A 16,003-nucleotide genomic window follows, 5' to 3' on the forward strand; every position below is an offset into this window, starting at 1 on the left:
TTGTGTTTCCAGGATATGTAGCTACAGATTGCTTCTCAGTGGCAAGAAGCAAATTTTCCAAGATTTTAGTCATTCATGAAAATCTCCCAGTTTTCCCGAGGAGGCAGTTCTAAGCTCTAGAAGACACTTGTTGCCAAGAACCAAACACAGCTGTTCAGGCAGCAGAGGAAGCTGGTGCACGGTAAAAAAAAAAAAAAAAGAAAAAGAAAAAGCAAACGAAAACAAAACCCTGCCCGCACATTCAACGATGGCAAAGTTCCCAGATCCACAGCTTGAAATAAGTAGATGATACAAGATATTTCATATAAAAAAATAAAACTGCCGGAAGCAGAAGTTTTCTCCCTCAAGTGGACTTCTTTCCATGAACATAGAACAGCAGGACTCCTAGGGATAAGAATAATGTTTGTTGGTGGGAAGAGGCTTGCTTCTCCCCCGAACCATGGACAACTTGTACCCCTCTCCCTTCTTTTCTGCCTTTACACTCGCTCTCAATAAAGATCTCTAAGAGCTATCATGTGGGTACCATGTATTACCCCAAGTGGGAAAACAAATCAATATTAAACTATGAAGAACAGCAACAGCACAGGAGCATGGAGGTAGAAGCCAGTGACCAGGTGTGCTCTCAGTGTCTTCAGAGCTGTCATCACTGACAAGCCAAGAGCACTGGTCTTGTCTTCCAGCACATGGGAGTAGCAGGGCGAAGGGGAGGGTGGACTAGGGACCAAACACCCACAGTGAGCCAGGCAGGTATGTTCATGTTATATTATTCATCGCTTCCAATGCAATGAAGTTGACCATAATCACTATTTTACAAACTGGAAACTAAGAATCCCACAGGTGTAAGTGACTTGCCCAAGATCACACACCTGGTGAGTGACAGGCAGTTACCAGGTCTGTCTAATTCCATGCCCCCAGGCTTAGTGCATATGTAACTATCAACATTTAATATATTCAACAAGGTGCTATAAGTGTTCTAAAAAACAAACAAACAAAAATACAAGCAGGTTGGGAATACATTGGGCTACGCAAAATTAAACAGGTTTCTTTCGTGTTCAAACACAAATAGTATAAAGTTTGGCTTCCGTAAACTTAATTCACTATAGAACTTTTTGTTTTGCCTGGGACCCTTTGTGAGACTGGCTTTCCCTGGAACCAATCATCAGCCAGCACTTAGCTTCATCCTGGGCATGGCAGGAACAGGAATACTCCCCTCAGGTTCCATGGGCTCCCCTGCATTTCCAAGTCCTGATGCAGTCAGGTGGGACCGTGTGACTACTTCTAGCCAATGGCTATGCCCAGAAGTAATGTGTATCATTTCTGAGACAAAGCATTTAATTGGTGATGCAAGACCCCTTGTGCCGTTTTTCCTGCCACAGTGACCAAGACAGCCTCATAGTCCAGATGGTGCAGGTATAAAAATGTACCATCCATCAGCCTCCATCAGCCTGAGCCTTGAGTGGAACAGAATCCTCTACTGGCAAGTAGCATAAGAGAAAAATAAACTTTTGTTGTGTTAAGCCACTGAGATTCGGAGGTTATTAGCCTATATACTGGACCAAGGGAGTGCTCAACATCTGGTGTAAATAGCTCCAGAAAATGATGGTTTAATAGGATAAAATTAATTAATTCCTGTCATTAGCAGCAACACCAACGAGAATAATAACAATTGACCTTTGTGTAGTGTTTCATGGTTTCCAAGGCACCTTCATGAACGTGATTTTATTTAATTGCTGAAACGAGATTTCAGTGTACTCAGACTTGTTTTAAGCAGTTTTAAGGTGAGGCTGAGGGGCTTGAAACCCCCTTCACAGGTCTTCCCATTCCTCAGCATAGGGATCCTACGTCAGTGGAGTCTTGCCTGGCAGTAAGATATGACTTTTATGTAACATGAGAAAGTGCCTCTCAGCCCCATGCTGTAATTACAAGGAAGCATCTTCAAGTGCTATTTAGCTTGCTCAGAGCAACCTCACTGCCTTTGATTCAGAGCTCTTCACTAAGGCCACACGGTGTCAACTCAAGGTAATATATTATTTTAAGTAATTTGTTTCTGTGGTTACAAACATAATTCATGTTTATTATAGAAAATTTGTAAAATACAAAAAAGCACAAAGACAAAAATCAAAATCATGCATAAACCCAACAACCAGTGATATCCACTATTATAATATTAGCCTTGCCATATGTTTTTTAGTCTTTTCTATCAAAACTGGTGTTGTACAGTAATTACTATCTTGTAAACTGATTTTATAATTATTTGATTGTGAACATTCACCCATGCTTTTAGTATTCTCCTATGACATGATTTTAGTGGCTGAATTGGGTTCCATTTACTTTATCATCCCCCCACCCCCCTTTACTGGACATTCATGTTGTTTTAAGTCTTCTCTGCACAAATAATGTTGTGATGAACCTCTTAGCGCAGTGATCTTTATGTGTCTCTCCTAAAAAAAAATTATGGAAATGCGATGTCAAGAGATTTGGACACCTTAAAGATTTTTTTACACTGTTGTCAAATTTCCGTTTAGAAAGAGTAGTGCAGGTGAGCCCCATTTCCTATAACTCACTTCCATTGGACACTGTATTGTCAGGATCCAGTTAGGGTGAAGGAAAGCACACTAGGTATTTCCACAAAGAAGATGTAACATAGGGGACTGGTTTACAAGGCAACAGAAGGCTGAAAAGTAAAATGAGGACTCTGAGAGTAACTGCAGAAAGCATGTCCCACCTCTCGGGTTGGGGGAACAAAGAGACAGAGTTGGGATTGTTGACTCCTGCAACTGTGAGGCAGGGGGTCCCCATGGCCCTGGAGCACAGATCACTGAGGAGGGGGTGCTGCCTGTTGCTGCTGGCACTGTAGGAGTTCATAGGAAAATCCCTGCAGAGCTGGGACTCAGACCTCTGAGAAGAAGATGTTTCTGGCTGGTGTTGGTTCCTCTGAAGGGTGTGACGAAACTATGCTAAGCTGTGCAAAAAAGAAAGGGAAAAAAGGTAAGACTGGAAAGCTAGAGAACGGAACCAGCTGTTGCCGCCAGAGTAAAGAGCTATTACCAAGAAGGCCCTGACAGTATCAGCAAGCAAACCGAAAAGATCAAGTCCTCTTCTCTCCAGCCTCGCCGTCTCCCTCTAGTGCCCCCATCTGGCAGAGCCTAACATGGAGCCCCCCGACAAATGAGAAATGGAGTTGACACAGTCCCAGCCCCAATCTAACAGAGCAGAGAAAGGTAGGTGTGAAACTGAGAGACAATCGTCTAATAACCAGACAGGCATCATCACACTTTAAATTTTTGTTGGTAATCTTTTCAACATCGGCGATTGAAAGCAAGTTAAATAAGACATTGGTTAGTATAATATTTTGATGATTTAATAGTTTCATAATACACATAGATCTGCTTTCAGACCAGACTGGAACTTCTTTAAAAACAGAACACCAAATTACTACCAACTGATGTTTATTTAAAGTGCTTCCTCTGTTCCTCTCACGCTGCCCATCAGGTTCCGGGGGGAATCTCAGTTAGTCCTCATGTTACAGATGGGAAGTCTGAGCCTCAGAGAAGTGAATTCACTTGCTCAAGGTCACAGCTTCCAAACAATGGAGGTGAGATTCGTACCGGCAGCCGGATGTCAGAGCCTGGCTCTTAGTCATATCTCTGTACTACTTCTCCGTCCTCTGTACTGTTTAGGTGACACACTGATTTTTTCCCCCCTCTGGCCATACCCAGGGATGAACACAACAACCTCAGGTTCTTGCCAGCATATTTTGATTGCTCCATGCTGCGGGCCACTTTGTAGTTAAGACTGTTCTCACATGAAACTTGCAGCATTTCAGTAACCAAATGCCTCACAGCGAGGGTCAGAAGGGACTCTCATCCCCAGATTTTGATCTTTAGCAAGCAACCATATCATACTGGAATCACAAAGCTGCATTAAAAGCCCTTACTAGATATTTGAATCTCTTCTGTGACATTTCAATCAACAGTGGTCCGGACTCTATTTGGACACTTTTCATCCCTGTAATATCTCACTGTACAATGTGGCCTGTCTATATTTTTAGACAGCTCTAGTTGGTAAAAAGTTCTTACTGGCAGAGGGCTAAGACCTATTTCCCTGCCAGTTCCACCTGAAGATATTTTACCTTGCTCTCTCGAGCAACACAGCTTTGCAAATGCTTGAAAGCAGCTGTCACATCAGTCTTCCCCTGGTGTGGTGAGAAGAGCTCATATACTTTTGGAGGTAGCAAAAGTCTCAAATAATGTGGCAGAGCGGATGAGCAGAGCTTAGGTTTGTTACTGGGGAAGAAACACATAGAGGAAAGCTTCTTGGTCGTTAAGAGCCCAGGTTTTAAAATCAGACCAATCTGAGTTCAAGTCTTAGCATAATCATTTACTACCTGAGACCACTGACTAGCTCTGTGACATTGAGCAGGCTGTTTAGCCAAATGGGGATGCTAGTACCTACAAGACAGTGGTGTGAGGATTCACTCAGCTAAGGTTTGTCAGTGCTTGCCTTGACCACATAATAGATGCTCAGGAAATGGGATCTTTCAAGTGCATTGATGAAAGACACTAATTTCAATTGGCCCATAAAGTTACGAAAATGCCTCTTTATGGCAGTAATTCTCATCTAAAGATCATCGCATTCCATCCCTAAAGATCAGTTTTAGAGTTCTATGATAGATTACTCTCCAGACAACCTTAGTGCACTGAAAAGGCTGAGATAAATAGCATTTGGAGTCCGAAGACCTGAATTCAAGACCTGGTTCTGCCCTTTATTTTTTGAGCTTGAGTAAATTGCCTGAGGCTTGGTTTCCTCACTTGTAAAATGCACTGACACAGCTAAAATGCCCCCCATGAAATACTATGGAACAATCAGAGGCAATAGATTAGAATGCAGAACAACGTGGGTGGATCTGAAAACATAGTTTTAAGTGAAAAAAAGTGATCAACAGAATGAGAAACATAACAATGTCATGTAAATGAAATCAAAACAACTACATACAACAGATAACACCCATGCAAATTACAGAAAGCCAATGTATTGTAATGGTTGTCTATGAGAGGAAGAGAATGTAAGTGAGTTAGGAGGTTAAAAAGGGATCAAAAATAAAGAAAAGAGGGGCCTCAACAAACATAAAAATAAATAAATAAATAAATAAATAAATAAATAAATAAATAAATAAATACCTTCCTCATAAGGTTATTCTGAGGGTATGATGAGTTTATTCATAGGAAAGCAAAAGTTAATTTACTGTTTCCATTTTGATCTCCATATTGGACAAATGAGCTGAACAGCAGTAAAAATTCCCCATCACTCTTCAGTAGGAAGCTGTCTCCAGGGCAGGGCCCAGGAAACCTTGCCCTGGCTTCAGAATCTGTTGGTGAGATGACATCAGAGCTCTTCATGAAGGAGGGGCAGACTCTCCCTCACTTCTGGAGACACCACTTGATGGCACAGCCAGAAGCAGCAGCAGCAGCAGCAGCCTTTTTCCATGGATCCCATGCAAATGGCCCATATGGGCCCTCGGAAGAAGAAACCCAGGCAGATGGGTGCCTCAATGGCTTCCCCTCCTCATGACATCAAGTTCCAAGATTTAGTCCTCTTTATTTTGGAGAAGAAAATGGGAACAACCCGCAGAGCCTTCCTCATGGAGCTGGCCCGAAGGAAAGGATTCAGGGTTGAGAATGAGCTCAGGTAGGACACCACTGATGTGGTTTGTGAATCAATTTTATGAACAGCTTCTTTGAAACCCAAGGAACCCGTGTTTTCTTCCATGTAAGGAAGAGGTGATTTTCCCACCGGCGGAACAGGTTTAAAATCAAGGAACAAATTTGAGCCAAGTAGTTATGGGATATAAGATGAGTAGGGACTGAATACAATTATAAAGAAACTAGTTGGCACCAAAAGATAAGGTAATTTTTTTATTTTTTATTTTTGCTTTTTATTATTATTCACTGATATGAGATGAGGTGTCTAGGGATGATGAACAGAAACCAAGTTGGAAAATTCAATGCTGAAACCATTCAATTTCATTTTTGAACAAAACAGCACTGAGTTCAATCAACAGAATTTCAGCTACTTTGATGCAGAAAGAATGGTTCGTTTGCTTGGCTCTTAAGCTAAGCACCTGGCTGTGCTGAGGTGACCAGTGTCTGTGACCGGGCTAGGATGAGTGACTATAGCAGGCTTTCACCATAGGCACACCAATGTAGCCTTGATCTTGCTTTTCCAAAGAGCAGTCTGAGTGGGGTTTGCAGAGAGAAGGATGCTAGTTAAAGATTCTGGGACAGCTCTATCCAAGGGTGGTAGATACCATGCTGAGAGTGGTAAGATCACTCAAGAGAATCCAAGCTTAAAGGCAACTGAAGCAACCATTTGGGCTGCCTAGACTGGTTCACTCACAAACTCACTTATATCTTAGCAACTAGCCTTGTTGTTTTCCTCACTGTTATATAAACTCTTTGCTGGTCTCAAATAGATGGAAGAGAAAACAAAACAAAATCCAGAAACAAATGCTATTAGAACCTTGACATAAATAATTCCAAACAGAACTTCAGGGGGCTTGCAATGAATAAAGAATAATGATTAATGTAATTGGCTTGCTTTGATGGTCCAAGGAATAAACAGACCACTTTTTTTTTTCCCAAGAAAAACTGTAAGAATTTTATGTGAAAATAAATTTTTATTTAAAAAAGTCTTTGATATTTAAAAATAGATCTGACAAAATTTTCCTGATGAAGAAATGTCAGCTTCAAATTGCCAGAGACATATGTCAAAAGTTGATAATCTGATATGATAATTTTCACAAGACCCATAATTCATATGAAAAGGCAATGTCACAGAAACATTTTATTTTTTTATTAAAATGCCCCATTCAGAAGTTCCTGGGTCTCTCATGGTCTCTCTCCCATCTGATTTCTTTTTATATGGTCTCCTTTGCCTTCTTTCTGCCTCTTTTTTCCTTTTTAATTAACCGCCATTTCATTTGGTATATTAAGTCCAAAATGTCATTTTGGGCTTATCATTCTTTCCATGAAATCTGAGATTTCATCTAATTTAATTGTTAAGTTTGCATAATTTTACAGACTTACTTACATAAAATGTTGAAATTGGAGGGAGGAGGTGGGGGAGATGACATAGACAAAGAGACCAAAAACCAGAAATTAAAGAAAAAGAAATTGGAAAAACAGAAATTAAAAGCCTTAGGAAATACAGAACTGCTTTTTGTGGTACAGAAATTTGGCAAGGGCCAGGCAGGAAGGCGAGAGCCAGATGGTCAAGGTACCACTTACATAGAAAGCTCTCTGTTGCACCGCCCATGCTTCCACCAAGGGCCGACTCGTTTAGTTACAGGCACAGCTACAGATACGTACACGGTGGCTGAGGCAGGCACTTGGGGTGACGATGGGAGGCAAGTTTCTTCTTTTGGCAAGAGATCCTAAGAAGCAGCTCCGGGCCCGAGAGGCCTGCTGCCAGGAACCAAGCCCAGCTGCTCAGGCGACAGAGGAAACTGGTGCATGGTGAGCAAACTGCTGCTGTGCGTGTGATGGTGGCAAAGTTCCCAGGCTGGCAGCTCAGAAGATACATTAACTACCAATGTGTTTTATGGCACAAAAATAAACCACAGGAAGTAGAAGTCCTAGCTCTCAAAACGGAATTTCCGTGCATAGCTACATACACTTTAATTGGAAAGGACAATAGAGATCATTGTAGGGGGAAATCTCTAGGTGAGAAATCGAGAGACCTCCAATTCTGGCTCTGACCCTTCCCAGCCCCTTTCTTCTCTCTGACCTTAGTGTCCAGATGAATGGTCTAGGCTACCTGATGTGATCACCGAATGCAATGATGGCTGTCAATGTACTCTGATAAATTAAAAAGTTATATAAGTGTAAAGCATGATTGGTTTCTTGTTAATTAGCTGGATCCATTGACCTTTACAGCAGAACCCTAAGGAGAGGGTTCTCTCTCCACAATATGAACTAGGTCAAATGATATAAACAAATAGAACAAAGACAGGAAGGAAACCCATCAAAATGTAAGTGGTTATTTTTTTTTTGCGGGGGGGTTTGGAAGGAAGGGTGTAGTAGGGAAAGATTTTAGCTGCTTTTATTTTCTGTGTTTTCCAATTTTTTAACAATAAGCATATATTTTATTTATTTATTTATTTTTAAGATTTACTTCCTCTTTTTTAAATTAAAATTTATTGGGGGTGACAATTGTTAGTTAAGTTACATAGGTTTCAAGTATACAATTCTGTAATACATCATCTATATATCACACATTGTGTGTTCACCACCCAGAGTCAGTTCTCCTTTCATCACCATATTTGACCCTGTTTACCCTCATAAGCATACATTTTAAAAATGAAAATAAAGAAAGCTGATTTTCAAAAGAAAGGAAGCTTCTCTATAGTGAAGGCTAGCTATACCTCGCCTTTCTAGTATATAAGATTCAGAGAAAGGGGAGCTATGAAAAAAAAAAATATATATATATATGCTCTAAAAATAAGCAGCAGGCTCCATAGTTCTTAGCATGTTCTTTGGCTGCCAGACAGATTAAATTTGAGGAAAAATATGATTCTTATTTTACCTGGGCCTGAACACACAGCTTAGAAATGGCTTACCTGAATGCATTAAACTTTCTGGAACTATTTCATTCTCCAGCATACGTGCACTGTATGCTTACATGTGGATTTGGCTTCATTAATATTTATGTTACATTGCAAAAGATGTGCTTTTCAATGTACCATAGAAGCTGGTTCTTAAAATATAAATCAGGGGGGATCAAGTCATGTAATTTGAGGCATTTTTGCACATTCACAAAAAGGATACTGTAGTTTGTTCCATGGCTAACATCCTAAATTTTTGAGCAACTTCATCATCTTCGAGTTATTTAAGACAAGCAACAGGAGGATCAGAATTTAGTGCTTGTCACGTTCTTATGTCACCCTTGCTTCCAGGACTTTGAACTATTTAAAAACTTTATCTGTCATCAACCTTCCTCTCTGAACTCATTAGCTAAGCCTACTATGACCTAAATCATTGATGTTGAAGAAGAAAGAGCTGTGGCTAGGAAGGATGGCTCTCCAGGGTTATGTCACCCAGCAGTTTAACACTTGCTGAGTTCCACTGTTCAAGCAGTGGAAACTCACCAGATGACACTTTCGTCCTGCCTAGACCTCCATCATTTGTCTACAGGGTACCTTTAGAAGGCATTCATTGTCTTTGATGAAAACAAGATATACCATCGTGGCATCATAAATAAAGGGCTCTGTTAGTACTCTCCCTGCACAGTATTTGTCTGTTTCTGGAGATACAAAATAGAAGACATGAGACCTGAAAGCAGGAAGTTTGCAATTGGCCAGGGGAGTCAGGAATTGTACCTTTGTTGTCACCTAAAATTAAAAGAGACCATAATGTATTTTCCAAGTATGTACAGGGCTTTTTTTTTTTAATTAGCATTTTCCTACACAACCCTTTAATTTCAGCCTTCTTGTATTATGTTGGCTTAGTTATATCTATCTAACCTGTCTGTCTGTCCTTTCCATCTGTTCACTATGTAATATTTGAAATGTGGCTTCTACCTCACTCATTATCCCAAAACTATTGTCTCCAATGTTCAAGGAATCTCATGATAGTAAAATCCATGTTTTTTCACCTGAATGTTGATAAAAACTCTATCCTTGACCAAAGCCTAGTATGGCTTCTAGCAGCTTAAGGCCATGTCCCTAGGATGCTTCCCCTCCCCCCAACTCACATCCCCTGCCCCGTCCCCCCCCCCACACACACACAACGTAAAATGCCTGCCTGAGAAAGCTCAAGGCTGCCAGGAGAATTTACTGTTTGTTCTTGCCAAAATCTAGCAGTAGGCAGATGGGTCCCTGAACCCCCTCTTAGAACCATTACTTTAGAAACCTTTAGAAATCCCTTCTAAATTCCTTCTGCCCCCTTTGAGATGTAAGTTTTCCAACCACCCAGAACTGTCTTCTCAAAGACCAGAGACTCAGCTCTTTGGAAGGCAAATATTCAAGGAGAGAACTGTCCATCCCATTCTCTGTGGGAAGGTAAAGGCCTAACTTTAGTGGGTATCTAGCTTGCACCACTGCCTCCTGTCGTAAAGATTCAAGAAATTTGTTTCTCCTCTGAATGCGTGCCAATCAGCAAATCTCGGTGACCTGGTCATGTGCCCCTCAGTGCCTTTCCCTTAGCATGCCCAGCCTTTAAAAGGTCTCCTTGAAGTTGAGCTTCCATCATGCTGGAACCCCTTCTCTATTGCAATAGTCATTACTAAATAAATTATAGCCTTACTTCTTTAACTAGTGTCCAGCTTTGTTTATCTTTTTTTTTTTTAAGATTTTTATTGGGCAATTGGGGGATGGGAACAGTGCTGGGGAATTAGGGGAAGGGGAACAGACAAGATGCTGTCGTTTTGTTCTTCAGTCTAGTTGTGGAGGACGTTGCTTCACTGGCCCAAGTTGGCACCATCATTGCGCTCTTCCCGGGTGAGGCAGATCAGTCACCGGCTTCTGGATGGCCGCTCACCGCGGCTGCTGGCCGCTCACGCTGGCTGCTGGCCACACACGGCAGCCCACGGCAACCCACTGCAGCAGGGGCTGCAGCCTACGCCATCACCGGTGACTCACGGCAGCCCAGCTCCAGGTTAAGCTGTTGTTCAGCATCTCAGCTGTGGAGGGCAGTGTCACTGGCCCTCATATGTGGGATCCGAACCGGGGCCCTCTGGCGTCCCAAGCCAGTTCTTAACCATCGCGCCACCCGGCCGGCCCCAGTTTTGTTTATCTTTGACGATGTTCTATCACTTCAGACTTGTGGTATCTGAAATCAAAATATTAAAAGCCACTGTTTGCAAAACAAATTGAACACCAGATGAAAAAGATGGTACCTGCTCTAGAAAATATGAACTAATACATTTCTAGGTCCCTTCCAGGTCCAATGTACAAACACATCTTCACTGGTTTTTCTTTACATGTTTTTCTCACTTTTTTCCCCTGACCTTGAACCTCTCCCTCTCCTCACACACCTCTCTTTGTCTAAAATCTAAGACCCCTGGGAGCCCTTCCAGAGGAGAGAACTTCCTCCTTGGAGCACAGGTGTGGTCCATGGCCTGGGTTGGTTCCCAGTGTTCCCACTTGGCTTTGCTCCTCATCTCATCCAGTTCTCCCTCCCTGACTCAATGAGGACAAAGGCCATCATCTTGTAGACCTCATTCTCAGACCTCTAACAATTTTCTTAGAAATAGCCAGCTTCAGAAAATATTTTCTCAAAAGAATGATTTATCTGGTGAATATGAAACCAGCCAGGGGAACTTGGGATTACCAAGATTAATTTTTGTAATTAAAATGTTTTTCTACAATGCACCAGGATTGCTTTTGTAATCAGCAAAATAATAATGACTTTATTTTTATAAATTCAGGAGCATGTAATGTAAACTTTAGTGCTGCTCTGGTCCAAATTACTTTATATTTCAAAATGTGTGGGATTCAAATGAATGAAACTGTTCATTACACCATTTAAGATGGCCAAAGAAATCAAGGCAAGACCCTTAGTCTTAAGTTTATCAGGGCTGGAAATAGAAACCCGTCTTTACTGGTGCTAGTAAGAGCGTGAGATAAAACCAAATAAAACTGCTTCAATTTTTCTGTTTCAGGGATTCTGAAAGAGATCGGTTTCTAAGGGAAATTAGGAGGAGGGTTTTTAAACTGTAAACAGCTCAGCTTAATTGTAAATTACTATTTAAAGTCATTATTTACAAAATAAGTCCTACATCAGATGGGAAGAATCAGAAATGACCTCTCCAGGGAAAGAAAACAAAATAAAGATAAAAGCAGGTGGCCATCCATGATGGCTGGGGGCGTCAGATTGGGGGTCAGTCCATCTCCAGGCAAAAAGGACGTCTGGCTCTTTCTTCATGGAGAGTTTTCTAATTATCCAGAGAAACAGGACCAACTAGGAAAAGAAAGACAATAAGAGCCAGGATACAGGTAGCAGAGGAAAAAAAGTCAGAATTGAGATTTGTGAGTTCTAATAATTCCATAATTCAGGGCCTTCTGGACATCTGAGAGCTACATCCATGGTTCTTATAATATCTTTTACCTCATGGGTTATCAGATACTTAATGTTTCCTTTAATTGTTCCTAAACAGAATTGTTAAAAATAATGTAGCTTTGTCCTAAGGAATAATATGAAAACCATGAAACCCATAAGAACCATGTCTGATATGCATAATTTTAAAATGTAGATATAAATAAACATATATGCTTTTTAAATGCCCAGTTGTGTACTTGCTAAAATTATCTCACGTTTCTGCAGAGAAATGAGCACGATGTTGGGAAACATTGCTGGAATTGAGCCCAACGTCCCGTGTGGGGCAATTAAAGAAAGAACGTTTTTTATGGCAGAGTTTTCTCAAAGTGGAGTTCTGGGGTTGTGGGTGGGTTTTAAAATAGGGGTGCTCCCCTGGGGAAGCAGGAGAAATTTTCCCTTTTATTGCATCTGCGAGGGCTCTTGACTGCTTCAACCCAGAGTGAAGCTATGTGACTCTGAGGCTGGGTCATGAAAGGCTCTGAGGCTTCTGCTGTTTCCTGGACCCCAGAGCCTCATGTAAGGAGTTTTGAGCTCCCTGTGTGAGAGGCCATGGAAAGGTGTGCAGGTTGGTAGAGCGGTGAGCCCAGCCTCCCAGCCATCTTCACCAAGGTGCCAGCCATGCAGAGCCACCTGGAGAGTCGGCTCCTCCATCGGGACCACACGAAGAGAAGGATCACCAGCCTCACAGCCTGAATTCCTGACCCACAAAACTGCAGATATAATAAAATCACTGCCTTTTTTAAACCATTACATTTTGGGGTAGTTTGTTACACCCTAATAGATAACTAGGACTGACTGACTACGTCAGAATCACCAAGGGAGCTTGTCAAAATGTGTATTCCTGGGCCTTAGGGTAGATGTACTGAATCTGAACCTCTGGTAACAGGGCTCAGGCACCTGAATTTTATCCCAGCTTCCTGGATGACTTGGGTAGACAGTAGAGTGTAAGACACATTCCTTTAGTGGCACTGATTAATCAATTCATTTATTCGTTCTACCAATGGTCTAGTTATTGGCCATTACTGTGAATCTGACCATGTGCTGGGCACCAGGCATGGTTATAACCCAGATAGTAACCTGGCAGATTATAACACAGTCCCTGCCCTCAGGGACGCCAGTGAGCAAAAGGAGCACATTTTGCTTCAGCACAAGTTGAAGGAAAGGACCCTGCTTCTTTTTCCCCAATGGAAGCTGAGGGCCAAATTCTAGTTCAGAACTGCCAAACCTAGTCCAAGACATTAATTAGTCATGGCTAAGAAACCAGGTGCTCTTAAGGAATTGAATCCACTGGTATTTCAGGAACAGCCATCTCAGCAGCGCCTTGGGGTGTTTGAAAGAGGTTGGGGGCAGCTGCCTGATGCTATCTATCACCTTTTATTATAAGAAGGAAGTCCAGGCCTCCAGTGGCAAGGCACTGGAACCTCAGCCCCAGTCCCAGGTTTGTTTGCCCTTGAAAATGACATTCATGTGTATTTTTTCTCCTAAGTATAAAAGTGATGATAGAGATGGCTCATGACAGAAATTACAAAAAAATACTGAAACAAACAAAACCTCACTCAGGGGTCTAACCACAGTCTAGCAGAACGTTAAGAGATTGCTTGAGTCATGCACACCTGGGTTTGAATCCTGGCTTCATGTAACCTCTACAAGCCTTCATGTAACCTAAGACTCTTGTGAGGATTAAGTAAAAATGTACAGTTGGCCCTCCATATTGGTGGGTTTCACATCCACGGATTCAGCCCACCTGGGGTTGATAATATTTTTTAAATTCCAGAAAGCTGATGGCTAAACAATATAGTATAACAACTATTTACACAGCGTTTGCATTGTATTAGGTATTGTAAGTGATCTAACTATAATTTAAAGTATAGGGGAGGATGTGCGTAGGCTATATGCAACGACTGGATTTTATATAAAGGGCTTAGTATCTGAGGATTTTGGTATGGGGGGGGCCTGGAATCAATCCCCCGTGGGTACCGAAGGACAACTGTGTGTGTGTGTGTGAGTGTGTGTGTGTGTGTGTGTGTGTGTGTGTGTGTGTGTGTAGCTATTGTTTTTTTCTAATAGTCTGGAGTATTTCTCTCTAGTCTTTTTCTTTTATATATGCCTGTATGTTACACTGTCTGTTGATTGTTTTTCGGCATCTCTCCCCGACTTCCCCAGGCTTCTGGATGTCTCTGTTAGAGGTGGGGCCATGTCCAGAGATATCCTAGGTAAAGAGATGGTGGCAGTGGAGCAGGGGTGGTCAGGGTGGATGGTGAGGACCCTGAATTTGGAAGATGACCCCCAGGGCTCCTCCTCAGCACACCCGCCTCCCTCCGAGGTTTAGACAAAGCCCAGAGCTCAGAGAGTCTGCCAGCTTCCCTATGGCTTCCCCGTCTTGGTTTGTAGCTATAGCAACTGTTCTTTCAGACTTTCTGGGACAGTTCTCCACGTCTTGCAGTCTTACTGTAGCTCACATGATATTGGATAGAAAACACCAAAACATAAATTCTGTGTGGCAGCAGCAGGGATAGTGTGAATAATAGTATTATATAGGAAGTGTTATGTATCTCTTTTTCAGCCCTTTGGGGGGAATCAGGTTTTTTTTTTTTTAATAATTATGATATCCATCCAGATGTTGTTCCTTCTGCAAAAAGGAGCAGCTCTCTCTGCAGCCATGGGATAAGCACAGAGTCCCAGAGGGTAGCTCCGTTTAGTTTAGCATACAGGCTTTGGATTCAAACAGAACGAGAATCAAACCCTCGCGCTCCCAGTTATTAGCTGAGTGAAGTTTTACATCTCCAAGATTCTCTTTTCTCATGTTTAGATGGGGGTGATAATAGGTATCTCATAGTTTTATTGATAATAGATGAAATAGTATGAAATGTGCCTACCATAGTGTCTAGCACATAGTAATATTCCAACATTATTAATATTTTCAATACTGGAGGACTCAGAGCAGAGAGAAAAGCCACTGTACCAGCAAACAGGTAAAGAGCTGTCACAACACAGCAGTCAGAAATTGTCAGCAATACACTAGAGGCAGTGACTCCTTCTCCTTCTGAGGTTTAGACATGACACTAATAATAATAATAATAATAATAATAAATTATAATATAATATAATATTATATTATAATAAATAATAAAATTTCCCTCCAAAGGACAGAAATACGAATGGAATATGTAGTCTTATTAATCCTTTTGTTGCCTTCTTAAATTCTTCACACAAACAACCTTTCAAGAAGTTTATTATAAATAATTTTGGGAATTATGTGGACCTAGAATAGGGAAGCAGTGAGTCATCTTCCTTCAACTCTTATAAAATGTTCTTTTCCCACGACTCGTTTCTGCTGGAGCCCGTGGCACACCCTGCCACCCAGACAGCCTCAGCTCTGATCCTCAGCTCTCATCTCTCTCCCAGCGTCGCCTCAGAGCCCGACTGTCAACTGAATATTTTCCTTTGGACCTCCTACCATCCTTCAAATGCAACATGCCTAAAAAAACTTCAATTCCACTCCCCACCTTTTCCCCCAGAGAGATGCAACTTCCTAAATCTCTATTTCTACCAAAAGTGCTAGCACTTTCTCGTGATCCATATGCTGGAGTAATGTTTGACTCTATTCTCCACCTCCTTTTATAAGTGAACTAATGCCAAAGGTCCATCATTTGTCTCCTTTGCCTTTCTTCCTAGTGTTATAGGCACCAGACTGGGTTACAATCATCCCATATTTGGTCCATTGTTTCATTCTCCTAAGTAGCTCCCCAACCCTCCCCACCCATCACTCTCCCTTCCAAATCATTGCATGTACCAGACTAGTCTTTAAAAATAACACAGTAACTGTTATCAATGTCCTGCTCACAAAAGCCTTCATTGGCTCCACAATCCCAGAAAATAAGATCTAACCTCCTCAACCAGGCTTCTAA

General features: G+C 41.6%; 1 protein-coding gene across 2 annotated transcripts in view; it reads left to right on the plus strand.

The window, feature by feature from the left end:
- Nucleotides 1-5,306: 5,306 nt before the first annotated feature.
- DNTT (DNA nucleotidylexotransferase) overlaps nt 5,307-16,003 on the plus strand; it is a 34,114-nt gene continuing 23,417 nt past the window's right edge. For both annotated transcript variants that reach the window (XM_019639059.1, XM_019639060.1), the window contains exon 1: nt 5,307-5,688. In XM_019639059.1, coding sequence (XP_019494604.1) covers nt 5,486-5,688 — 203 coding nt within the window. In that variant the 5' untranslated portion in view covers nt 5,307-5,485. The remainder of the gene's footprint in view (nt 5,689-16,003) is intronic.

This window comes from Hipposideros armiger, unplaced genomic scaffold, assembly GCF_001890085.2.
Source record: "Hipposideros armiger isolate ML-2016 unplaced genomic scaffold, ASM189008v1 scaffold_42, whole genome shotgun sequence".
In the NCBI taxonomy this organism is placed as follows: Eukaryota; Metazoa; Chordata; class Mammalia; order Chiroptera; family Hipposideridae; genus Hipposideros; species Hipposideros armiger.